The 25,416-nt window shown below is 60.3% G+C and overlaps 1 protein-coding gene across 3 annotated transcripts in view; it reads right to left on the minus strand.

Annotated features, from left to right (window-relative positions):
• COL18A1 (collagen type XVIII alpha 1 chain) overlaps positions 1 to 20,884 on the minus strand; it is a 36,579-nt gene extending 15,695 nt beyond the window's left edge. The window contains exons 1-4 of one of the 3 annotated variants that reach the window (XM_069021626.1): positions 2,809 to 3,426; positions 2,438 to 2,775; positions 1,965 to 2,119; positions 1,308 to 1,898 (exon numbers count right to left, since the gene is read on the minus strand). In XM_069021626.1, the coding sequence (XP_068877727.1) occupies positions 1,308 to 1,898; positions 1,965 to 2,119; positions 2,438 to 2,775; positions 2,809 to 3,426 (1,702 nt within the window). Of the gene's footprint in view, positions 1 to 1,307; positions 1,899 to 1,964; positions 2,120 to 2,313; positions 3,427 to 20,294; positions 20,363 to 20,832 lie in introns of those variants that run through there. The other 2 variants (XM_069021627.1, XM_069021628.1) reach the window with 2 other exon arrangements.
• Positions 20,885 to 25,416: the final 4,532 nt, after the last annotated feature.

Consider the following 25,416-nt stretch of genomic DNA (forward strand, 5'->3'; position numbering starts at 1 on the left):
TCCTGCGTGACAGAGGCTGGATGGGGACTGGGGAGCAGAGGAGTAAGGGGAGACCCCTTCAAATGCCTGCTCCCCTACAAAAGCCAAGTGCCCCTTCTCATCCCCAAACCTTTCAGGCCACGCCTGCCTTTTCCAAAGGACATCCAGAGCCCAAATATCGCAGCCCATCATCCCCGTGGCAAACTGGCAGCACCCACTGTGGAGCAGGGAAGGGATGGGGGGGCCCGCAGTGGGTTTGGTGCTGGCACGGGACAGCTGTGGGGATGTCTCTGGACGCAGCGATTCCGCTGTCGGAAACATCCCCAGGATGCCCCAAGCCACCTTCCCGCTCTGCCATGACCTTCCTGGCTGACCTGAGCCCAGGCTGCCAGTGTGGGGTTCAGGGGACCCCCAGCACTCCCTGGCGTGCAGCACAGCCCCCACACTCCCACCCATTCCCGATCCCGCCCATGCGAGCAGTCCCAGATGGGAACGTGCCTCCTCTCCGAGCACCCCCGTGATCCCAGTGCATCCCCCCGTGAACAGAGCCTCTTTGACACCGAGGGGACCCTGTGGGCGACCTCGGATTGCCAGCCCCCAGTCTCGGCATTCCTCCTTGGCATCTCCCGGCCACCCCCCGAGGGCACAGGGGTCGGCATGGGAACACAGCCTCATTCAGAGGCTTTGCTGGGCGGGGGGGAGCTCCAGCTTTCATCCCAACTGCATTTCTCCAAGCATCAGTCACCCCCCGCTCCCGTCCTTCACCCCCCTGCCCTGTCTGGCTCCCTGGCTGACACACAGGAAGGTCACAGCCACCGAAGGATGAAGCTGCAGGCGAAGTAACTCTCCCCCTTTTCCAAGCAGGATCAAACATTAGCCGCCATCGGGTGAATCATTAACCCCAAAGGGCTGCTCCAGGGGAGGGAAGCGTGTGGGCACGGCCAAGGGTCACCTTGAAACCTTCTCACCACCACGATGCTGTGCCTGGGTGCTCACGGGGTCCGGGTCCTTGCCCTGTTCCTGTTCCAAGTGTCCCAATCCCAGGATGGACACCCCAAAGCCCCGCGGCACCGGGAAACCAGCCCTGAATGCCAGCACGATGTGCTGGGGGAGCATCCCCTGTGCTGGCCACTGTGATTCACCAGGAGCGATGCTCAGCCTCGCGGAGGGAGCCCAAACCCACTGGTTCTGTTTGGAAAAGCCAAGGCTGGATGGAAAGTGATTTTGGATTTAGCAGCCTCCCATGGGCACCAGGCAGAAGCATCCCCCAGCACCTGGGGGAGCCGGGGGAGGGGACACACAACAGCCACGTCCCTCAGCCACGTTACCTGCAGAAGCATTAATAAAGACACAAGAAAACCCTTCATCCTCCTCAGGGAGAGCATCGCAAGGCAGAGGCAGGCGCCCGCCGGCCAAGTGAGTCCAACACAGGTCTCTGACGGCCTCGCAGAAGCCCTGGCATGGCGGGGGGGTTACGGGGACCGAGGGGCTACAGCCGGGGAGCAGCAGCAAGCAGAGGAACCACTCCAGGTAGCGATGGCACCGCGACTCAAGCAGCCCCTCCCACTCATGCAAAGCCGCCCGAATTTCCTCCTCGCTGCCGTGACGGAGGTAATTTGGCAATCGCACATGGCTGGTGCCCAGCACGCTGCAGAAGGGCAGGCGGGTCGGGATGGGCTGGCAGCGGCCGGCCACTGGCATCAGTCCTGGAAAGAAGGATGCGAGCCCCGCGCCGCCGCTCCCGTAGAGCCGCATGGTGGCCGTTAGTAAATCGAACTCCAGAGGGACGGAGTTATCAGCCACAGGAGGATCCACACCCTTATCCACCCTCTGGTCAGGCCGAGGGGGGCTCTGGCTCCCGTTCCTGCTGGCCAGAGCCAGCCCCCGGTGGCCAGTGCCATGCCACAGGTTCGGTGATGCTCCGTGGAGGTGATGGGGAGGTTGTGCCGAGGGGTCCTGGAATGGCACCGCCCGCTCATGGGGACTGTCACCTGGTGAGAAAGGAAAGGGGGCACTACCTGGCTGGGGACCCGCTGGTCTCTGCAAGGACACCTGTGTCTCCATTGCTGCGGGAGTCCCCGTCCCCAGGAGCTCTGCGTTCTCGGTGGTCACTGTCCTCAGGAGCTGTGGGTCCTTGGTGCTCCTCACTGCCAGGGGCTGCAGATTCTCACTGGTCAGCATCCTCAGCAGCTGTGGGTTCTCAGTGCTCCCTGGGAGCTGTGGGTCCTCAGTGGTCACTGTCCTCAGGAGCTGTGGGTCCTCAGTGGTCAGCGTCCTCAGGAGCTGTGGGTCCTCAGTGTTCCCTGGGAGCTGTGGGTTGTCAGTGGTCAGCACCCTCAGGAGCTGCGGGTCCTCAGTGGTCACTGTCCTCAGGAGCTGTGGGTCCTCAGTGTTCCCTGGGAGCTGTGGGTTGTCAGTGCTCACTGTCCCCAGGAGCTGTGAGTTCTCAGTGGTCAGCACCTGCAAGAGCTGTGGGTCCTCAGTGGTCACTGTCCTCAGGAGCTGTGAGTCCTCGGTGTTCCTCATCGCCAGGAGCTGCAGATTCTCAGTGGTTCCTGTCCCCAGGAGCTGCAGGTCCTCAGTGGTCCATGTCCCCAAGAGCTGTGGGTCCTTGGTGCTCCCCATCACCAGGAGCTGCAGGTCCGTGGTACTCGTCCCCAGGAGCTGTGGGTCCTCAGTAGTGCCCAATCCCAGCAGCTGCAGGTCCTCTGTGGCCCCTGACCCCAGGAGCTGTGGGTCCTCAGTGGTGCCCAACCCCAGCAGCTGCAGGTCCTCAGTGGCCCCTGACCCCAGGAGCTGGGGGTCCTCGGTGGTCCCCATCCGCAGGACCTGCAGATCCTCAGTGGTCCCAGAGCGCAGGAGCTGTGGATCCTTGGGGGTTGCTGACCCCAGGAACTGGGGGTCTTTGGTGGTCCTCATCCTCAGGAGCTGCAGGTGCTCAGTGATCCCTGTCCCCAGGAGCTGCAGGTCCTCACCGGTCCCTGACCCCAGGAGCTGCAGCTCCTCAGTGGTCCCTGTCCCGCGGAGCTGGGGGTCCTCGGTGGGGCTGCTGGCCGCCTGCTGTCCCGGGGCAGGTGACGTGCTGTGGGGAGGAGCGATGCTTGGCTGTGCCGTGCTCTCCAGCAGCCCTGTGGCATTCCTGTCCCACTGTCCCGTGCCTTTGGCTGCGGTTCCCTCACCCACAGGCGCTGCTGGAGCAGGACCTGGCTCCTGCCGCTGTGGGGTGGTGACATTCCCCGCCACCTCGCCACCCCACGTCCCTGGGGACGGGCTGGGAGCCGGAGCTGCCGCTGAGATTGGCGGCTCCGACGCCAGGATTCCCCCGCCGGGAGCTGCTGGGCTTCCCGTGGTCTTCGTGCTGTCCCAAACCCAGTCCAGGAGCTGTGCTTCGGAGCAGGAGAAGCAGCCAGCCAGGAGGAGCAGAAACCCCAGGCGAGGTGGGGCCATGGGAAGGGGAAAAGGGCTCCGTTGCTCCCGAGAGCGGAGCGGAGAGGCTGGAGGAAGGAAAGGAGGGAAGAGGCAGGAGCTTTGCCCCGGCCAGGCTCTCGGAGCAGTCACATCGCTCTCTCCTCCCCGGCTCCAGCGCTCGACCCTTCAAACCGGAGCGGAGCAGGGGGCGGGGTGGCCAAGCCCTCCTCTCCCCAGCGCCAGCCTCCCGCTGCCGGCACGGCCCCTCGGGGACCCCGCCGCCCGCCCGGGGACCCACCTGAGCCCCCCAAAACCTCCGCGAGCCCAGCCAGCCTTCAGACGTACCCTACAGCCTGTCCCAGCAGCTGCTGCCAGATGTTTAACTCCTTCCTGCCCGGAAGAATCCTACGTCCTCTCTCCCTGCTCGGTGGCTCCGGTTAAATCACCGGCATCGAGAGCTGTACGTGGTGGGGTCGTGCATGGACGTGGTCCTCAAGGATAGCCAGCTCTGGTGGGACACCCCACTGCAGGCCGCAGGAAAAGGTTATCATCTCAGAGCAAAACCGAACGAGGAGGGAAACAAATCCCAGGAAACATTTCCAATATTTCCACCGGCCGGAAACACAACATGTCCCCAAAGCCAAGTGTTTAAAGCCGCTTTCCCGGCTCGGTTACGGGGCCAGGACCCCCCAGGTGCTGTCACAGGAAGGCCAGGGGGGCACTTGCAGCTTCGCCGCCCCCCCAAGCATCACGCGCCAGCAACGCCTCGAAGCCAGGTCTGAGCAATCACAAGTTTCCCAATCACAAGTTTTCCTGGAGCCCGGGATGAAAATCTCCCCTGGGCAGTGCTGGCGCTCTCCCCACACCCCAAGCTGAGGTGGTGCTCACCTCAGCTTAAAAAAGCTGCCCCCAAATCCACTTATCCAGCCTGTTTTTCCCACGTCTGCTCCGGTGATGATGCCCCCTGCTCCTGAGGATCTCGGAGCCCCTGTCCCCTGCAGGGATGGAGCACTCCCAGGCCCTGCACTGCCATGGTGACACCAGGCAAGTCACCTCCATGGCTCAAGAAGTGTCCCTGAGACAGGGTTTTGATGGGGAGGTGACAATTTGGGCTCCCCTTGGCTGCCTGTCCAGGAAAGTCACAGTGTGCCGTAACACGGTCCTACAGAGCGGAGCTCTCCGCACGCCGGAGCTGGTGCTCCAGTTTAAAAATATTCAGGAAAATCACCGAGACAAACGCTCAGATGTCCATTTTGCTTTATGCAACACTTCCCACGCTACTTTTGAAGCGAAACGGGCGCATTTTCCCCTGAAAATGGGAGCAGGCTGCTGTCGCCAGCAGCTCTCCCCATGACCGATGCTGTTAGGGGTGCCTGCTGCGGAACAGCCACCGCCAGTGCACGCGGGACACGGCTTTGTGCGGATGGCAGAGGTTCCACATGGCCCCTCCCAGAGCTCCTGTACTCCCATCAGCCCGGGGAAGGAGCCAGGTGTCTGCCAACCCTCTCTGGCGTGTCCTGACGGGACCCACACGCCCGGCTCGGCTGCCCTGGGGCCAGGGCGCGGTGGCACCGTGCAGTGCAGGACCCCCCCCCACCCCCCGCCATGTCCTTGGCACATCCGAGAGGGGTAGGAGTGACTGCTGCTTCCATTCCCATCGGAGGGATGGAAAACCTTGGTGTTCCCGCAGCCTCCCCGCCCAGAGTGGAGTGGGGAACATCACATGCCCCCATGAGCTGCCTCGTCTCTGCCAGGAGGATTTGGGCAGCAGCACCCTGCTGGGGTACCCCGAGCGTGTGCAGACAGGATGCCCAGCCAGAGAAATTCCTGCCTCTCCCTTCTGCTGGGATTAGGCAGCTCATGACAGTGGAGTGGAGCAGCAGTCCCGAGGGATGTCCTCGTTAAGTCAATGATCTTTGTTTCACTGCACACCTCCCCAGGAAGGAGCCAGGGCTGGGGCATCCCCTAAAAAAAGGGATTTCCAAAATTGGTGCCCTGAGGGTGGGCTGGTGGCACAGGTGGCACTAGAGCATCTTGGCCCAGTGCAACCAGCTCTGCCACTGAGCAAGCAGCCGGGCAGGGACCAGGAATGCACCAGCTGGTGAAATATTTTGGAGAAGTATTCCCCCAGGAAGAAGCCATGGCAGCTGGCTTGCTGGCAGAGCAGGGAAAACCCCTTGTTTTAGCCTCCTCCAGGCTAAAGGCTCCCAAGGAGGACTTTGCACACTCCATGAGATCCTGCTGCCAGCTCGTCATAGCCTTGGGCTTCTTGAAAAGCAAATTTGGACCCTCACGCTGGTTCCAGTTCCCTCCCAAACAGGCTGGCTGCATCTTCCCAAAACTGTCCAGCATCTGGTGCTGCAGCATGGTTCCTCAGGAAAAGGGGGATTAGGCTGCCCTAAGAAGCCACTGAGGGCTCAGTCCTGGGCCAGAAGAATAGAGAGGAGAAAAAAGAGGGGGAAAAGGGAAAAGAGAAGGAAAACTAGAGGTGGGGAAAAAGAGTGGAGATGGGAAGAAAAGAGATTGGGGGAAGAGGATGGGGGCAAAGAGAGTGGGGAGAAGAGAAGGGGAAAATGAGAGGGGAGGAAGAGAGCTGGGGGAAAGGAGAAAAAAGAAAAGAGATTGGGGAAGTCAAGGAAAGAGTGGGAAGTGGAGGAAAGTGTGGGGGGGAAAAGAAGTGGGAAATGAGAGTAGGAAAGGAGAGAGAGGAGAGCGAAAAGAGGGGAGAAAGGATAAAAGAGAGGAAAAAAGAGGAGGGGGGAAAAGGGGGGGAAAGAGGGGGAAAGAGGAGGAAGAGGAGAAAACAGAAAGAGGAGGAAGAGAAGGAGGAAAAGAGAGGGGGACAAGACAAGAGGGGGGAAGGGGGGGAAGAGAAAGGGAAAAGAGATGGAAGAAAAAAGACAAAAGAGAGGAAAAAGGAGGAGAAAAAAGGAAACTGAAAAGAGAAAATGGGGGTAAAAAGAGAAAAAAGAGGTGAAAAAAGAGGGGGAAAAAGAAGGGGAAAAAGAAGGGGAAAAAGAAGGGGAAAAAGAAGGGGGAAAAGAAGGGGGAAAAGAAGGGGGAAAAGAAGGGGGAAAAGAAGGGGGAAAAGAAGGGGGAAAAGAAGGGGGAAAAGAAGGGGGAAAAGAAGGGGGAAAAGAAGGGGGAAAAGAAGGGGGAAAAGAAGGGGGAAAAGAAGGGGGAAAAGAAGGGGGAAAAGAAGGGGGAAAAGAAGGGGGAAATAGACCTGCAGCCTTTCATCCGTGGTCAAAGCACACCGATGTTTCTCTCTGGGGTTGCTCTCCCTGCAGAATTTTGGGAGAGGACAGGGAGCCTGCCCCAGCCCAGCTCAGCAATTCCTCCTGCACAGCCCAAGGACTCCCCAGCGAGAGCCGGGCAGACGGACGGACAGGCGGAGGGACGGACGGACAGCAGAGGGAGCCTCAGACTGAGCAGAGCGCGGACGCTTCCTCAGGAGACGCCACTTTGCCGGCCCCATCCCGGCGGCCATCCCAGAGCTCCGGGCAGGGACTGGGAGGCAGCACGGGCGGGCTGCAGCCTCCTTCCTCCTGCAGCTCACACGTCCAGGGATGGGGATCACAGACCGCTGGAATGCCAGGAGATCGAGCCAGCGAGGCAAGCACCCCCACAGGGCACAGCCCTCCTGGAGCCGGGGGGGGGGGGAAGGAGGAAGAGGGAAAGGGGGAAAGGAGAAAAGGGGGAAAGGAAAAGGGAAAGGGAAAAAAGGAAGGAAAGGAACCCTGACAGCAGCACACCCAAGAAAGCCGGAGGCGGGAGCACTCGCGCACTGAGCAGACAAATTCAGGGACTGCCAGCAGACGATGGTATCTGTAAATCCTATTGACATTTGGGATTCTACTCCGTTCTCCATCTAGAAGCCCAAACAGCAGTCAAAAGGCCCTCACGCACGCCGAGGATGGTGCCACATCCCCACATCCCGAGCTGCTGAGCTCCCGTGCCGGGACAGCCCCTGGAGAGAGGCAGCGGCACCCAGCCCGTGGGTGGGCGCTCAGCCAGGGATGGGGATGGGGATGGGCAGGCAGGAGACAAGGATGCACAGGGGCCGAGCTGGCAGGAGTGACAGCAGCCAGCACAGCCCCAGAAATGACACAGGTGCCACCCTGCCAGGCTCTGCCTCCGGGACAGCGTTTCCTCTCTGGCTGTGCAACACCACGGAGCCCCCGGGACTACAGCGTTCCTAAACATTTACTCGTGGAGAGCCAGAAACATCCTCCCGCCAAATTCCTCGATAAGATAAACCGTGAAAATGTCATGACTGCCTGGGGGAGCCATCAAAGAGCCCCGGGAGGGGAGGAAGGGCGGCCACGCCCGGACCCCTGTCACTACCTGCATCATCCTCCTGCTCCTGAACTGAGCAGGGCTGGACAGGGCACGGCCAAGAGGTGCTGGTGTCCCACTCTGCCCCATCCACGTGGACAAGGCAGCAGAGAATTGGGGCTGGAGTGACTTTGGCCGCCCCGTGAGGTTTTCTGGGCAGAATGGATGGTGGAGAGAGACCATCAATGTGTGGGGGCATGGCCGAACCCAAGGGACATCTTTGGAACACAAGGTGAGCTTGGGGTGAGCTGTAGCCCCCAGTCCTCCTCATCCTGCCTCCTCTGGGGCCATGCCTCTGCTTCCCATCACTCACCTCCCTCCGGGGCCAACCGACAGCCCGGAGATAAGGCAGGGAAGGCGAGGGAAGGAATGCGACCCCCTGGATCATCCTCCTCCGCGTTAATAAATCACCTTGCACACTAATTGCTCTCTGGGCAGCGGAAGACTCGCCCCGCTCCTCACCCCCCACCAAGGTCCTGGCTCAGCCGGGGAGCCCCAAATTTCAATCGAGTTCCTGGCATTCCTGCCTCTGCACGAAGCCGAGGGGGCTCTGGCAGCACCGTGACCACCCTGGGGACAGGCAGCTGGTGGGGGGGAGGGTTGGCTGCTGTCTCCCTGAGGGACAGGGAGGAAGTGCATTCCCATTCCCAGGCACTTATTTCCCTGGGGATACAGGAGATCAATGCAGCCGGCATCCCGGCTCTGGGCAGATGCTGTGTAGCAGGATGAGGGGAGATGAGGGATGGGATGGGAGGTTTATGACCCGACTCGATGCCATCCCAACCTGAAAATTGGAGGAGAACAAGGCACCCAGGTGGGGTACATGTCCCCAGAGCTCAAACAAAGCTTTCCAAGCCAGTGATGCCCCTCAGCCATGCCAGGATTTTAACCCAGCACCAGCTTCAAAGCCTACCCAACAAAAACTGTGAGTTGCCCATTCCCAGCTGTTTTCCAGGACTTCAGAAGCACAGAAAATACCAACACAGCTTAAAAACCCCAATTCACCGAACAAAACACAGAAGAGCTGCCGAGCGATGCCGTACCTGGAGCTATGACAGAGCATCACAGCCTCCATCCCGTGGAACAGCGTCCGTCCTGCGCCTGCCCCAGACAGGGATGCTGCAGTGGTGGCCCGTGCTGCTGCAGGAGGCAACTGCCCCAGCTCGGGGATGCTTTGCAGAGCCTCTCCATGGATTTTCAGGGAGGAGAACCACCCGGCAGGTCATTAACCTCACCCTCAGCGCAGCGTGCGGCAAACAGGATCCAAGCTCGCGCGCTTGCTGCGGGGCCAGGTGGCGAGGAACGCTATTTTCTTACGGAACGGACAGGGAAAGGGGGATCTGGGAGGGGGGTTTGTTTTGGGATTTCAGCTGCAATCTCCAGCTCGTCCAACCAGCCTGGGTCTTGTCAGCGCTGCCCTCCTGCAGCGCTGGGGACTTTGTTTGGCTTGGAAGCCCCCGGCTGTGCTCGTAATAAGACTCCGTGTCCGCTCCGTGGTCCTTCCACCTCTTTGCACTCCTCAGACAATAGTTCGCCTGTGCTGCTGACTTTGGCAGCATTTCCAAAGTTTTGGCTCCTTCCAAAGTTTCCTCTGCACCAGGCAGCCGACCTTGGCTGTCCTGCTTGGTTGTCACATCCCATCGCGTCCCATCCCGGGCTGTCCGCGGGGCACCGCTCCACGCCGGACCTTTTGGGCCCCTGAACTGGGGACGCGGCAGGGAGAGGTGCCCGGCAAGCCCTTTGGGGGTGGATGCTGGGGTCATGAACAGCCTGGACGAGGGGCCACTGGAACAGGGAAAGAGTCACCCAGGCCTTGAACCTGCCTGGCTGCGCACGTCCCAACGCCACAGTGAGAGATAAATCAATTGAACGCCTTGAAATTAAGGTGAGCGATGACAACCTGACGTCAGCCAAGGCTGAAATCCCCCTCTCCCTACCATGTCTTCACAAGCACTGAGGCAGGAGAGCTTAGATCTTTCGAGGAAGTCCAAACACCCTTGGAGATGGATAGTAAAGGGGTCAAACAGGCCGGTGATCCTTTGCTGCTCCACGCAAGCACTGGGGAAAGCCAGCAGGAGCTGGATGAGGCCAGAACAGAGCCAGAACACACATCATCCCTTTCCAACCAACAACCAGAGCCAGCATTTGACCAACCATTACCTTTCTCTACAAGTCACTCGGTTTTAAAGCAAGGTATGTCAACAAATAGCTTTAACCCACTGAAGTTCACCACCTGTAACAGGATGCCAAGAACAAGGAGGGGTGTAAATTGTGCTCCTGCTTGCATGAAGATGGAGATTCCAGATGAGGTTTGCCCCCTCCTGAGTGCAGGGATGAAGCCACAGCCGGGCACCACCCCAGGCATCAGCATCCCAAAGCAAAGCTGCCCAGCCCACGGGCACAATGCCACGCACGGGCCAAGGATATCCCTGCAGCACAGTGCCTCAGACATGGGTACCCACAAGCTGTTCCCCGGGATGATAAGGGGTTAAAAAAAAAACCCCAAACCACACAAAAAAGCCCAGCAGGCATGCCTGAAGGGGAGGATTAGAGAGAATAGGGCCATTTCTCAGCAAAGACTATGGCAACGTAAATAGAAAAGTAACATTACGCTCAAGACAGGGGCCCTTTCCCTTTGCTCCTGCCCTACAATGCCACTATTGTTTTGCTGACAACTGGTAATTATCCCAAGCTGCACACACTGGTATTCCCACCCTTTAACCGGGAGGGATTTTGCAGCCGCCGACCCTCTGACACCAGCAAAAATTCACATACCAGAGGGTTCAAAGGGGGGGCGGGCTGGGAAGGCTGGGCGAGCCTTGCGGGGGACGTCACTCACAGCATCCCGGAGCGCTGGGGACGGGAAGGGACCTCTGGAGATCAGCAAATCCAAGCCCTGCTGAAGCAGGTTCACTACAGCAGGACCGTGCCCGGGTGGGGTTTGAGTCTTGTCAGAGGAGGAGAGCTCAGAAACCCTTCCAGGGCCTAGAGGGGCTCCAGGAGAGTTGCAGAGGGACTGGGGACAAGGCATGGAAGGACAGGACACAGGGAATGGCTTCCCAGTGCCAGAGGGCAGGGCTGGATGGGATATTGGGAAGGAATTGTTCCCTGGGAGGGTGGGCAGGCCCTGGCACAGGGTGCCCAGAGCAGCTGTGGCTGCCCCTGGATCCCTGGCAGTGCCCAAGGCCAGGCTGGACATTGGGGCTTGGAGCAGCCTGGGATAGTGGAAGGTGTCCCTGCCCATGGCAGGGGTGGCACTGGATGGGATTTAAGGTCCCTCCCAACCCAAACCATCCTGAGATTCTGTGATTCGGGATGGTTTTGTTCCTGATGGCCACGCTTGGGGTTCAAGGTGCCCCAAAATGCAGGGGATCTTTTCCCCCACCGCCATCCCAGATTAAAAAATATTCACCTTCCAAATATCCAAGTTTAAGCAGTGAATCCTTTCTGGAAACAAAGAAACAAACAAACAAAAACGAAACAAAAAAATAATCCTATAGAGGCAGAGTTTCCCTTCCTGCCTTAAAAGTTCTGGGGAGCTGGGCCCCCAGGATGAGACCCTGCAGGCTGCTGCTGTCCCACTGCATGAGGATGGGAATGAGTCAAATCCATAATTTTTCATTTATGGGATGGAGGAGTCACAGTCCCAACATTCCCTGCCTAACAGGAGTTCAGCCTGGTGCCAGCCCCAGCCCAGATAAGGTGATAAAAAAAACTCTGGAAACTGCCTCAAGATGGATTAAAACATTCCCATGGTCAAAATGTAGATTTTTTTTTTTTTCTGCTTTCGCAGGCTGGTGCAGGAGCCAGAAAGCCCAGAAAAAGGAAAAAAAACCCCTTTTTTTTCCCCTGCCACAGGCTGCAAGCAGCACAGCCAAGGTCAGAGCAAGGCAGAGGACACACACAGCCTCCAAAGGACCCAGCTAAGAGCACCACAACCAGCTCCTCTGGCATCTACTCACATATTGCTATTTTATTTTCTTCTGCATTTTAATTACATGATCGCAGAAGTTTCTTCCTAACGGGAAAGCTGGAAACCAGTTTTTCCTGCAGCAAAGCCAATTCCACAAATGCTAGCAGTGACCTGTAAAGTTGGGGGAAAAAAAAAGAAGCAAAAAAAAAAAATCCCCATAAATCAGCAGAGCAAACTCTTCTCTTCCTCTCAGCAGCAGCGTCACTCGCCGGGCTGGGATTTTATTTATTGTTGTTTTAAGCACCCAGGAGAAAAGAAAACGCTTCTAAAACCCCACTTAACCCGCTCCAGCTGCAGGGGAAAAAAAAAAAACCCACGTAGGCAGGAGCTGCGCTCCGGGACTCCGGGCAGGCTGCAGCCTGTCTTCGGAGCGCCCAGCTGGGGTTTGAGGCAGCCAAGCCCCCTCTCCCGGGCCTGCAGCCCCAGCAGAGCGTGTGGCCGCTTGCAGGGAGTGAAGCCGGAGCGCCGAGGCTCCGGCAGCTCCGGGGAGAGCCCTGCCCTGAGCCCAGCACCCCGCTTGGAAGGATGCTGGAGCCTGCAGGAGCTCCTGGGGTTGCCCTGGGAGCCAGCTCCCGGCTCCTCTCCATGGCAGCAGCAAAGACTGAACCCAGGCTTTGCTCTTCGAACCCCTTTTGGGTCCTTTGCACCCCGCACTTGGGGATATCAGAGCCCAGCGGGATGGGAGGAATAGCAAGGACGGGATGAAAGCTTGCACGGCTCGGGGGAGAAACCCTGGCTGGCCACTCTGCAAGGAAAAGAAGGCAGGAGAAAGCCCGGAAAGGGGCCGCTGGGAAGGCAGAGGAAAGGCTTACAAAGATTAAAACGGGACAATGTTATCAGGCAGTTGTGCCATGGGTGCGGGGGGCTCCGGATGCATGGCACCCGCTGGCAACCGCCCCTCGGATGTTTGGGTGCTGAACTCTGGCACCAGCTGCAGCCCTGAGCCCAGACACGGGCAGGGAGGCTCCGCCAGCAACACCTGGAGGCAAACTGGGCCATCAGGTGACTGAGCAGCAGCAGCGAGATAAAAAGATTAAGCAGCTGAATGAATGAAATTGGAAATATTTTTGCTCCCGACCCAAACAGACACGTTCTTACCGGCGTTGCTGCCACCATGGCTGACCCCGAGGCCAGAGGCATGTCAGGGGTTAACAGCTACCTCTGCACAGCTGGAACGGGAGGAAGGGATGTCCTGGGAGACCCAGGTGGTGGGATACAGGGGATGTACTGGGAGACCAGAGCACTGGGAGGCAAGGGATGTTCTGGGAGGGAGACCAGAGCACTGGGATGCAGGGGATGCAGAGGGAGACCCATTTCCACTGCGAGAGTCAGATTTACAGCGACACAGCCTGTCCCAAGGTGCTGGTGTGGCGCATCCCACCCCAGCGCAGTCCCCAAAACCAGGCCGGGTGTCCTTCTCGGGGCAGAAGCGCTTCCCCGGCGGCCCGCCCGCCCCTGGGGTGGATAAAACATCCACGAGCGTGTTCCAGCAGCACTATCCTCAGTTCCCCGGGCGCGGGGCTGCTGCTCGGCAGCAGGAGCGGCGGGCAGAGCCGGGGCCGGAGCCCAGCCCAGCTCCGGGGCTGCCCGGCCGTGCGGAGCGGTGCGTCCGGACCACCGGCCTGGCACGGAGCGGGATCGCGCCCGCACCGCGGCTTCAGCGCCGTTGCTAGGACACCCGCGGGCCAAGAAACACAACACTAGTCGGATTAGAGTCTAGACGGGCTGACCTTTCCCTCCGCTGCCGAGGTGGAGCCGAGCGAAAATCGGGCCCCGTTGGCTGAAAGGAGGGGGTTTGTCGCTGTTTAGGTGTTTGGTTCTGTTTCAGACGGGAGCCGAGGAGGGCGGGACACGGCTGTCACTGGAAGAGGCATTTCACTACCTGCCGCCGCAAAGGGATGTGCAGGAGACGGCCCGGGGCTTGCAACCTGCTGCCAGGGCCGGGCTTCGCCCAGCAACGCGGCTGACAAAAGAGCCTTTCATGAGAGGGGACGATGTCAACTCCGCAATTAGCAGGGGAAAAGAAAAAAGAGCCCAGGGAAGATTATTACCTCCAGCAGTTGCCTCTGGGGGCCCCTCGGCAGTGGCTCCCTTAACTCTTTCGGCTGAGCCGGAGGAGAAGGTGGCAAAGGAGCCACCAAGTGGCTGGCTGGAGCCAGGCTGGCACCCTGGCCTCGCAGGATGCCATGAGGATTCCCATCCCTGATGGGGGATGCCAGGACCCCCACACACGCTCCACCTTCATGGCCTGACAGAGCCATCTCCCCAGCAGAAAGATGTGCTCCAGAGCAGCTGCGGAAGTAACAACTGGTTAATCAAAGCCTGAAGTCTGAGCTACCCGGGAGAGTGTAAGGTGTCCCTGCCCGTGGCAGGGAGTGGAACGAGATGGGCTTTGAAGCCCCTTCCAAGCCAAACCATTCGAAGAACCTACAGTAAAAGCCAAAAATCACCGGCGTGCTGCTGCCACACGCCTCCCTGCACCCACAGTGCCAGGGGCTGGGACTTCCTCCCACTCCCTGATATCCGAGGGGACTTAGTGCCACCTGAAATCATCGCAGGTTTGTACTCCAGCCCCTGCCACCCATCAGTGCCCCCCTGAGCCCCAGCTCTCAGCAGGACAGGGAACTTCTCCACTTCTGGAACCCGGGTGGGGAGATGCTGGCATCGCTGAGGTGTCCTGGGGCTCTGTGTCACCCACACACGTCCTGGGTCCCCTGGATAAGGGTCCTGGCCCCTCTGGAAAGCATTTTGGGACCCCAGGGGAAGGACTAAGCTGTACAGATGCCTTCCCATCACGCCTCAAAGTGAGCACCACCAGCTTATCTGGGGGGTCATCAAAAAGTTGCTGTTTATCTGAAAGTCAACAATCTCCAACTCAATTAAGTTACAGACTAACAAGGAGGGTGGAAAAGAAGAAATTGGTTTGATTACTGTGTTTCCCAGAGGGAAGACAGGTGGCTAACTTAGGGATTATAAACTCAGAGATAGCTTCAAGGACCACTGGGCTGTGGGAGATTTATGCCCGTGGTGACAGTGGGAGGAGCACGGGGATGGTGATGCTGGATTCCAAGTGCCCTGGCTCTTATCCCCACCCCGGGCTGTTTGAGCAGCCTCCCACAACCTGGGGACGGGGTCAGAGGAACAGCCAGATCTTGCAGTCCCCAGGGGAGGAGGAAACCAGCAGACTGATCTTGGGAATAAAATAAAAACACAATAAACCCCACTAATGACCAATTTCCATCTCAGAAAAGGGCTGGGAGGTGATGCCAAAAAAAAAGCAATAAAAATTCCACAAAAGCCACCTTTTTAAGACACGGGATGTTCCGGAGCAGATGTTGCTTGCTGAGAAAGCCCCAGTGCCGGGGCCGCTGCTGCCAAACGGCACTGCTGGTCAGAGCCAGGAGCACAGCACGCCTCTGGAGCCCTGACCCTGGGGCAGCCCAGCCCAGAGCCCGGGGGGAGTCGGTGTCCTGCTCCATCCCAGCACTCCTTAGGAGGCAAAAGCCACCCACCTCTGGCAGGCGGGAACCACCCCTTCACCCCCAAGGGGTTGATTAACCACGCTCATGCCTCGAGGGTGTGGAGGTTTTTGCCCTCGAGCCTGCTCCAGCTCTCCTTCTGTCTCTCCCAGTGGCTCCAAATCCATTTTAAGGCAATGCCGGACCCCTGTTAGCTGTACAAATTTCCAAACCATTTTCTAACCCTGTTTAGCTCCTTGTGCTTCAATGATCTTTGGCAACGAGCTCCCTGGGCTAACCAAGCCCGACACTAAAGCCACAGCTACCACGCACCTTCCTCTGCCCAGCAAGTCAGGGACTTGTTCCCAATCCCCAGGATTTAAGGGGATTTAGCACCATCTGAAATCATTGCAGGTTTCCCCTGCACCACCTCCCACCCACCGGCAGGACAGGGCACATCCTCCCGAGGGCACTCCCCAGACATCGGTACCAAGGGATGAGGAATGTGGCTGGATGACGGGGGAGCCAGGGACAGCACCCCAAAGCTGGCAGAGGGGAAACTGGGACATGGGGTGAGCTCATCCCTCCTGGAGCTTCACAGAATGGTGTGGGTGGGAAGGGACCTCAAATCCCATCCAGTGCCACCCCTGCCGTGGGCAGGGACACCTTCCACTGTCCCAGGCTGCTCCAGGCCCCAATGTCCAGCCTGGCCTTGGGGACTGCCAGGAATGAGGCAGCCACAGCTGCTCTCATCAACCTGTACCTGTGTCACGACACCTTCGGAGGGAAGAATTTCTAACATCCAAGACACTGCCTCCAGGCTGCACACTCAGTCAGAGAGATGCAGCACGCTCTTGGAAAGGATTCCTCTCCAGTGCTTTCCCAAATGTCAGCAGATACACCAGAAGAATCGTTAGAATGTTTTATTAATCCCATATCTCTGGGCTGCTGATACACATCGATACTTAATCCCAGATGTCCTCTTCAGCACTTTGAACTCTCTACTGAAACGCCAGAATTAATTCTTTTCTTGGTAAACTATCAAGAGCTTGGGAAAAAAGGCAGCACACTTGCTGGGATTGTTATTCCAGGGTTTAGAGCATCATCCCTCACAGTCACGACAGGCCAGAGTGGTGCAGGAGAGACGCGGTGTCCCTGCCACAGAATGTGAGTTGGGCTGGAAGGGACCCTAAACCTCACCTTGTTCCACCCCCTGCCGTGGGCAGGGACACCTTCCACTATCCCAGGCTGCTCCAAGCCCCAGTGTCCAACCTGGCCTTGGACACTGCCAGGGATCCAGGGGCAGCCACAGCTGTGCCAAGGCCTCACTGGGAAGAATTCCTTCCCAATATGCCATCCAACCTTTCCCCCTATCAGTCTGAAGCCATTTCCCCTTGTCCTGTCATTCCAGGCCCCTGTAAAAAGTCCCTTTCCCTCTGTTTAATCAGAGGACGCAGCCTTGGATGAGTCCTCAGCCCCTGCTCCACATGCTCCCGCCTCCTTATAAAGTGGTGGTGACATCTCCCCCAAGAGCAAAGCCAGTTTCCCAGCAGCACAGATTTTTCTGCTCAGGGATTTTTTAAGGCAGGCGATGACGCTTGAGGCAGGATTGCAAAATGTTTTCTGCGAGGGCTCAGATTTGCTGTTTAACAGCACCCAAGTCTTGTCACCATAAACACTGGAAGAAGAGGTTAGTCCAGCTGCAGGCCAAAATAAATAGGGAGCAGTGTCACCAAGAGGCTGCTCTTCAGAGCAAAAAGACCCTGCTTCTCCAGAACATGGGAGTGTACGGGCAGGGTTTTCTAGTGGCCACAGGGGAGAGCAGCTCAGCTCTCCACCCCTCCAGGGACACGCAGCAGTGGGGAGGGAGCTCCCAGCCACTCATGGCCACCCTGGGCCAGCAGACACCACATGGAAACCTAAAACCAAGGCAAGAGCTCTGGGAGAATGGATGCTGTGGATGGACCAAGTTCAGGTACGGATCTGGAGAAGTAATGGAAAAATTAGGATTAGGGCTCAAAAAGGTTGTGTGCTGCAATGGAAGCAGAGAAAACTGCCTGGGAGCACAGCCACGCTGCAGGAACACTCAGTCTCTTTTTAAACCTAATTCCCAGCCTAAAAGCACCATCCAAGCACGGCCACTTCCTCTCTGCTGCCACCTCCTCGGGACGGGCAGGAAGGATGGGATCCACCTGCCAGGGGTGACGGACCAGGAGCCCAGAGGTGCTGCAGGGAGATGCTGCAGCCTTGGCTCCTTCCGGCTGCCGGCAGCCCTGGCCAGCTCCCCCTCCCCAGCGGCTCCCACGGCACAGATAAGGTTTTGCAAACAGCAGTCCTGCCAGCTGATAAGCAGGCAAAGAGCCTGAGGAGCTTCTGGAGCACAGCATCCTCTCCAGTTCCTCCAGCCCCTGCTGGGAACCTTGGCAGCTGACAGGTGCCAGCCCTGCCCGAGCCAAACCCCTGATGCCGAGTGCTGCCCACAGCCAATTCCCCCTAGCCTTTGGAAGAAATTCCTAAAATAATGCTAGGAAAGCTCTGATCCACCTGTTGAACCCCCCCAGGTGCTGATGCCAGAGCAGTTGTGTCACAGGCTGTAAATCGCTTTGCACAGCGCCACGTTCTTGTGAGGAATCCCAGCCACAACCCACTGGGGATGGAAATTATCAGGAATGAGCCTCTCTACCTGCAGCTCCAGCACCTGCTGTCCACAACAGTGGGAGGAGGCAGCTTGAATTCCCAGGTGCTGCCTGCACCCTCAGCAGCACAGCAGAGAGCTGGGGCTGCTTTTGGGGCTCATCCCAGACCCAAACTGATGCACATAAATTCAGTGTGAGAGAAGATCACAGAATCACGGAATCATTACAGTTGGAAAAGACCTCCAAGATCACCAACTCCAACCACTAACCCAGCACAGCCACAGCACACCACTAAACCATGTCCCCAAGAGCCACATCTACACATTTTTCGAACACTTCCAGGGATGATGATTCCATCACTTCCCTGGGCAGTCTGTTCCAATGCTTGGTCGCCTCTACCACCAGATTGGGGTGGCCTGGGCAGCTGATCCCCCCTATCCAGGCATAGGTTTGCCCCCTGGGAATGGGGATTTCCCCAGTGTCTGACCCAGGCCGTGCTTGGGGGACACTCATAGCCCTACCTGTGATTCCCCCCACGCTCCCCAGACCAGACCCATGGCAGCATCCCCACGGCAGCATCCCCACGTGATTCCTCATGGCTACGTGCCCCTCCCGAGGAATCCCAGCGATCCAGTGATAAGAGGCCAGCCCAGCTCGGGGCAGCTAAGCCCCCAAATTTGCAAGGCAGGCAGATAAACAGAAAGGTTATCTCTGTGCCAGGACAGCCTTCGGAGCAAACATTCCCCAGAAGCCATCACAAAGGCGGGCTGGCAGAACAGGCCCTGCAGTCCTTGGACATTGAACCAAGGGAAGGGGGGGGGAGAAGGAAAAAAGAAAAGAAGGAAAAAAAGCCACACCAACCCGCTGAATTCCTTTAAAACCCGATCTGCAGCCTGCCTTTGGGAGACAGCCAAGTCAGCTGGGTGAGATGGGCACCTCCCTGCCAGCGGTGACCAGCGCCGGCCGCGCTCCCCCGGCACTCATCCCCTCTGCACACCCTGGGAAACCTCCTGGGCCCCCCAGCGTGGCTGCTCAGAGCTGGGGGATGCACCTGCAGCTCAGCAAAGGGTCCTGGCCAGCCCTGAGGGCCCAAGGATGCTGATGAAGAGAGGGTGGGAAGGGCATGGATAACTCTGAGTACCCACTATTAAAGCAGCGCCCGGCCCGCCCTCGGCTGCACTGGACAGTCTCCAGGGACCTAAAATAGCCAATTCAGGATTTCACATGGGAACCATGTTCCCATCTCTGCAGATCTCCAAGGGGAGCTTTGTTCCCATGGTCCCTGGGGAGGCACCCACGCCATGGAAAGCAGCGTCATGAGTGCAGCCCGGGGCACTTGGAGAGCTTCTCCCAGTGTTCCCAAACGTGCTCTGGGAGTGCTGGGCATCCCCGCTGCCCCAGCCGGCCTCCTTCCCTCCACAGCTGACCCAGCTGCCCACAGAGCGGTGCCAGAGCTGTTCCTAGATGACACAGAGCCTTGTTCCAGTAAATAATCCACCTATTTCACGGCTGACTTCCAGCTCTCCTGTACCTGGGGATGCCACAAACAGAAACGCCGTGCCCAGCCTGTGACTGTGACGGCAGAGAGGGACACGAGCGATGCTTCACACCATGCTGGCACAAGCCAAAGACAGCCTGACCACTACCCCAGAGAAAATCCACCCTGTCCTGGTTTTTGGATTGTCACTTGCAGCTCAGCTGCTTTGGCAGTTGGGGTTCCTGGGATCTGAGTCGGGGCTCCCTGTGTCAGCCGTGGCTGTTCCCGCCTCCGGGGGCTGGGCACGCATCCAGAGACCGGCTGCAAGGGGAGGAGGGCTTTCATCCCGCCTGGCAGCCGGCAGGAAGCTTCCCTGTCGGGGAGGTAAAGTTCACCAGAAAAGCAGGCAGTGGGAGAACCGGCTCGTGTGCCTCGTGGGCAAAGAAGGGCTGGAAAGCTGAGTCAGCACTGAATTCCCCTCTCCCGGCGCACCAGCAGCTTGAGAAGTGGGATGTGACAGGGAGCCCCGAAGGCAGGGAAAAGCCCAGAAGGGTGAGGGAGGTGTTGCATCCCCAGGGCACCGGCTCGAGGCTCCCGACCACTCACAACACTTCCCAGGACATGGAGCCGCAGGAGGGCTTGTGGAGAAACCGCTAACGCCTGGAGCACGGCCACTTTGGGGCAGCGCCATCCCGCCTGTCCCACAGCCAGCACGGACCTGACAAACTGCTCTCCTCCCAGGGAACTGCAGCCAGGGATTTCCCCTGCATCCCCGGCCGCTGATGGGATGGAGCACACGGGAGCCCCCCGCGCTCGGCAGCCACAAGGGATGCGGCCTTTGAAGGGATCACCCCCAGCTCCGGGCACCACGGCTGGGCGCAGCACTTGGCCCGAGGGGAGACTCCAGCCCTCATTCCTACTGAGGAGAGCCTCCCAAGCGATGGGGGACTTCAGGACAGGGAGGAGGCATGGGACCCCGGGCACGGCGACAGGGACCCCCCTCCCCAGCATCCCGTGCACGTTACCCGGCTCCTGGGAAGCGGCGGGGACCAGCAGGACAAAGAGCCCGAGCAGCAGCCGCGGCGGGGGGCACCTGCGGGAAGGGAAGGGGAGAGAGAGGTCACCCCCCCTCCTGCCGAATGCGGGGCGACCCCCGGCCCCACCCCGAGGTCCTCCCGCGGGCACAGCGGGGACCCCCAGCCCCGGCGGCTCCAGGGTCCCGGCAGCCCCGGCCCCGGCGGCTCCGGCGTCCCGGTGCCCTCGTGTCCCGGGGCACCGGGCTTCCCGCGCTACCCGTGCCCCCACACCGGCGGCTTCTCGGTCTCGGTGCCCACCTTCCCCGGTGTCCCCGCGGTGCCGGTGCCCCTGGGGTCCCGCCACGGTTACACCGAGGACCCGCCGCCCCCGCGGCTCCGGGGTCCCGGTGCCTCCCCTCCACGGCGGCTCCAGAGTCCCGGCGCCGCCTCTCCACGGCAGCTCCGTGCTTCCCGCACTACCTGTGCCCCCCCCCCCCCACCCCCGGCGGCTCCAGGGGCCCGGTGCCCCCGCGGCCCCGGCGCTCACCCCATGCGCATGGTGCCCGCTCGGTGCCCGCAGCGCGGCTCAGCTCGACTCGGCTCGGCTCGGAGCGGCGGGATCGGCACGGCCCGGGGGGCGGGGAGGGGAGGGGAGGGGCGGCAGGGCCGGCCCGCCCCGGGCGCGTGAGCCGGGGCCGGGGCTCAGCCCGCCCCCAGCCCCCGGGGCCGGGGCTCTCACGGCCGTCGGTGTCCTGCAGCCAGGAGGGGGTCAGGGACACCTCTCGGGGACGGGCGAGCGGGAGGGGCACAGCTCTGCTCCCCGAGGAGCATCCCTCCCGAGGAGCATCCCGCCTCTGCCCAGGGCGCCGGGGAGCACCCTCACCCCCAAAGGGCACCCCCAGGACCTGCCCTGGCACCTCCTGCTCCACCGAGCCCGTGGGCTTCGGCTCGCAGGCCAGGTCTGGTCTTGAAGGAGGGAGTGAATCAGCGAGCTGAGCTCATTGCCTCTCACTTATCCGAGCCCCGGGGGCACGGAGCAGGGCTGGGCGCTCCCAGCATGGCACCTGATGCTCTCCTTTCCTGGCCCTTCGCTCGCCCTCACCGTGTGCGTGGGGCTCGGGAAGTCCACGACCCCGCCTCCCTCATCGTGCCACGAAGCCAGCCCAGCCCGGCAGGGTGGGGAGCAGGGGGGGTCCTGGGCACCCTCCCGGGGCAGCCCCTGCTGCGGGCTGCAGCGCCAGAGCCAGGGCAGCAGTGTCCCTCACCTCACCCTGCCCGTGCCGCGAAAGGGGTTAAAAAGTGCTGCCCACTTTCACTCCTATCCGTACCCCAGCTTTCATCTTCCTCCAGCCCCAGGATTATCCCAGCAGGATAATCCCCAGAAACCTGCTGCCACACCTTGCTTTGTCTTCCGCAGCATTTTAGTGCCCCGCGGCAGCAAAGAGCTTCTGAAATCCAAGCCCTGGAAACTTCGAGGGGATGTAGAAGTGATTCACTAATGATGGCAGAGGCGTGTTTAGTCTGAGGCAGGGTTTGGATCTAGCAGGATAAACCACAACATCCAGCTGCTCGGCTCCGCGCTTGCACCCGGGCACGCTATCGCTCTCCGAATTTTGGCTGTAAATCTTTCACCGGCGCCAAAGGCAGGCAGCCCCTCAGCACAACCCCGGTCTGGGGGCCATGAATACACACCGAAGCCGCCTCTTGTTTGGCTGAAGAATGATTTCACGTGGTCAGGACTCTTAAATTTATGCTTTCCCAGCTGGATGCTGAGTGATTTACCGCCCCTTTCTTCTCCCCCAGCTGGATTCCTTCTCCCCAGGTAGAAGCTGGAGTACCTGAGCTGCACAAAAGGCAACACGTGGCAGCCCTGAGTCACCGGGCTGCCCTTCTGCGCAGGGATTTTGGAGCGGTGGATGGGCTGCAGGGCCTGGACTGCGTGGAGCAAGGGGGAGGAGAGTCCTGGGACAAGGATGGTGCTTGGAAAAAAAATCTCCTCGAAAATGGAGAAGGATCCTGCCTGATAGCAGAGACCTGTTCAAAGCGACCTGGCTTTATATGGGCCGGATCAGAGCGGGTGGATAAGTGCTCCAGTGGGGCGGGAGAGCCTGTGGGCAGCTCTGGGAAGGCTCCACGGGGGAATTCTGGCCCTTCCAATGTTATCAGCGCTGCAGGAGCCGGGAGGTGCAAACACTCGGGGCGACACCGACCGCCCGGCTGGACCTTCCCACACACGGAGCACAGCGATGTTATCGCTGCTGCAGGTGAATGTGGAGCAGGATTACATCCCACACTTCCTCCTCGCTGCACCTCCGGACTCTGCCTGGCCTGGCTGCGCTTGTTCAAGTGCATCACCCTCTGCCACCCTCCTGTCTCGCCTGTGTCTCAGCCCTGGTGCTGTCCCCACTGCCACAGCAGGGCCATGGTCCCCCCCAGCAGACCTCCATGCAAAGCCTGCCTGACACCAGGGCAGTTTCCCATCGTAAAATCTCTTCCTGCTGAGCTTTAAAGTCCGAGAGCCATGCAGGACAGATAATGAGGCTCATCTTTTCCCAAGCAAACAAACACTGCCCGCGGCGGGAGGGGGGACACCCACGCTGCCAATGGAGGCAGCTCTTTCGAAAGCCGACCAAATGGAAACCAGCGGTGCTCCCATGGTGGCTCTGCAGCTCGCAGCCCAGACTTCCCAAGCCCCAGCCAAAAAGGCTCTCCTACCCCGCAGGCTCCCAGCTCCAGCAAAGCTCTGGCATTTTTCATCTCTGCGTGGCTCCTCCAGCGTCCCGCTGTCCCCCCACCCCTGCGCCTGGCTCCCACCTGCATCCCGCGGCCGGAGGTCCCACGCTGCTGGGTGGCCCCGGACAGGGGCACCCCGGCGCAGGGACAGAGGGGCTGCCCCAGCTCCCAGCACACAGCCCCTGCCAGCTCAGCGGCCGCCAAAAATGTCACCCTGGCAACCCTGCGGGACACTGGCCTGGTTTTCCCTCTTTCGGGCAGAGAGGAGGGGTTGGAAACTCCGTCTGCTGCGGCCCAGGCGCGTCCCCGGCCGTGGCTCCGGGGCTGGCACGCATGGCCGGGGCCCAGGTGCCCCCCCGGCCCCGGCGGGACGGCTGGCCCGGCGCTGGGAGGGCGGCGTGTCCCCAGGCGCCGGCGGCCCGAGGAGCCGTGACCCGGGAGCCGTGGGAGCGGCGGGGGTGCCAGCGGGCACCGCGGGCTGTCACCAGGGCCCAGAACGCGGCCTGTGGGCGGCTGCCTCCGGAGCCTCCGGTGACCCGCTTAGTCCCGCTGCCACCACGCCGAGCGAGGAGCCTGGGGAGCAGTGGGGGACAGAGGAACTGGGTCAGGGGAGCAGTAAAAGACGAGAAGGCGGAGGACAGTATTTGGCGGGTGTCCCTGCAGAAAAACAAAGGCTGAAGCAGGCAGAGGGAGCAGAAAACCACCGACAGGCAGGGCTGTCCCATCTGGGCCAATCCCCAAGGGGAGGCTGTGGCTGGTGCTGCCACTTTGATGTGCCATTTGTCCGTGCTAAAGCCACTTCCTCCTGGGGCAGCCTCCGGCTGGGAGTGCTCGGGACCACTGGGAGCAGCCGGTTTTGCATCTTGCTGCCACATCTGTTGCTCTGGCTCAGAAGTCTGTGTCTGCTGATGGCCCAGGACCTGCCAGGATGTCCTCAGGAAAGGGCAGCACCATGCCCTGCCTTCAGCTGACACGTCTGGCGAGCATGTGGCAAGGGATGACGTGAAAACCATCCCTCCTTTCCAGAGGTGAAGCACGCACGGCCACAAAGGTGGGCGTTTGGGAAGGACTCAGGGAGAACAGGCAGGGAGTGGGAACAATTGGAAATCCAGATAATCCCCCAGTGAGGAAAGTTGGCAGGCACAAGGGCTTGGCTGAGTCGGGAGCACGTTACCTGCCCATGTAGGCGGGGGATGAGCTCAGCCTGGGGTGCTGGGGGCTGGGAGCAGGGCAGCACCACGCCTGGCCCCGGCAGCCAGAGCTGCTGGATGTGTTAGCGGGGGGCTGTAGAGAGCACGAGGTGTTCCAGGGGCGGCTGGAGACCTGGATGGCAGCAGAAACACTGCGGGATGTGGAACCCACCCGCACCCCACCCATGGATGCGAGGAGGATGGGATGGGGCAGCACGGATTGCTGAGGCCCAGCAGGGAGGTGAGCGGGGCCAGGGAAGCACCACACCGTCACCTCCTGGCGCAGCAGGGGCAGGACAGGTTCCAGGGGGCACAGCCCACAGCCCTGAGCCCTGCACACAGAGCTGCTGGGCCAGGGACCCCCGCCCTGGCCACATCCCGGAGCCGCTCCCGTGGAGAGCTCCCATCTGGCGGATCATGAGGGGACAGAGCTGGCCCGGCGCGCTCCCAAGCTGGACATCGTCAGTGCAATTGCCGAGAGAGAAGGGCGAGTGAGAGCTCTGCGCAGCCAGCAGAGACACGGCCCCTCACGCAGCAGAGGCACAGCTGGGAGCTCACCCCTACACACAGTGACCTCCTGCCCGCCGAAGGGCGAGGGGGACCAAAGGAGGGACCCTCCTCCCTTTCCCAGAACTGCGGTGCCGACAGGGACAGAGCCAGCCCCAGCTCCCCGGTTCACACGCATCTTCCCTGCCCTCTGCCCGCACCCCTGGGCAGTGCCTGTTCCCTCCCACGCAGCCCTCCCAGCGCACAGGGCACCTGGGATGTCCGGGCAGCCCCCTCCCTCCCGACTTTCTCCGTGACTCATCCACTCCAGAGGAAAACCAATACTTCAGCACACATCAGAAAAAGGACCGGGAGAAGCATTCCATGGGAAAGGGGACGCGGCGGATGCCTCTCGCATGCCTCATCCCAGCGGCTCGCCCTCGGGTCCCTGCCTCTCGGCTGGCTGTGGGAAATGGCACTTGTTTCCCTTCCCGCTCGGCAGCCACGGGCCAGCACTGCAGCAGGAGGAGGGCAGAGCTCTGCAGCCACCTCAGACCCCGGGGCATCCTCACCCCAGGTGCGGGGTGCAGGTTTGGTTCCCCCAAAGCTTCCGAGGGATCTGTTGGAGCTGGGGTGGGGAGCACCTGCAGCAATGGAGAGGATGGAGATGCCCCATCCCACTGCTCATCCTGCCCCAACCCCCCGTCCCTCTGCAGGGCTGG

This window comes from Aphelocoma coerulescens, chromosome 7 (genome assembly GCF_041296385.1).
Source record: "Aphelocoma coerulescens isolate FSJ_1873_10779 chromosome 7, UR_Acoe_1.0, whole genome shotgun sequence".
In the NCBI taxonomy this organism is placed as follows: Eukaryota; Metazoa; Chordata; class Aves; order Passeriformes; family Corvidae; genus Aphelocoma; species Aphelocoma coerulescens.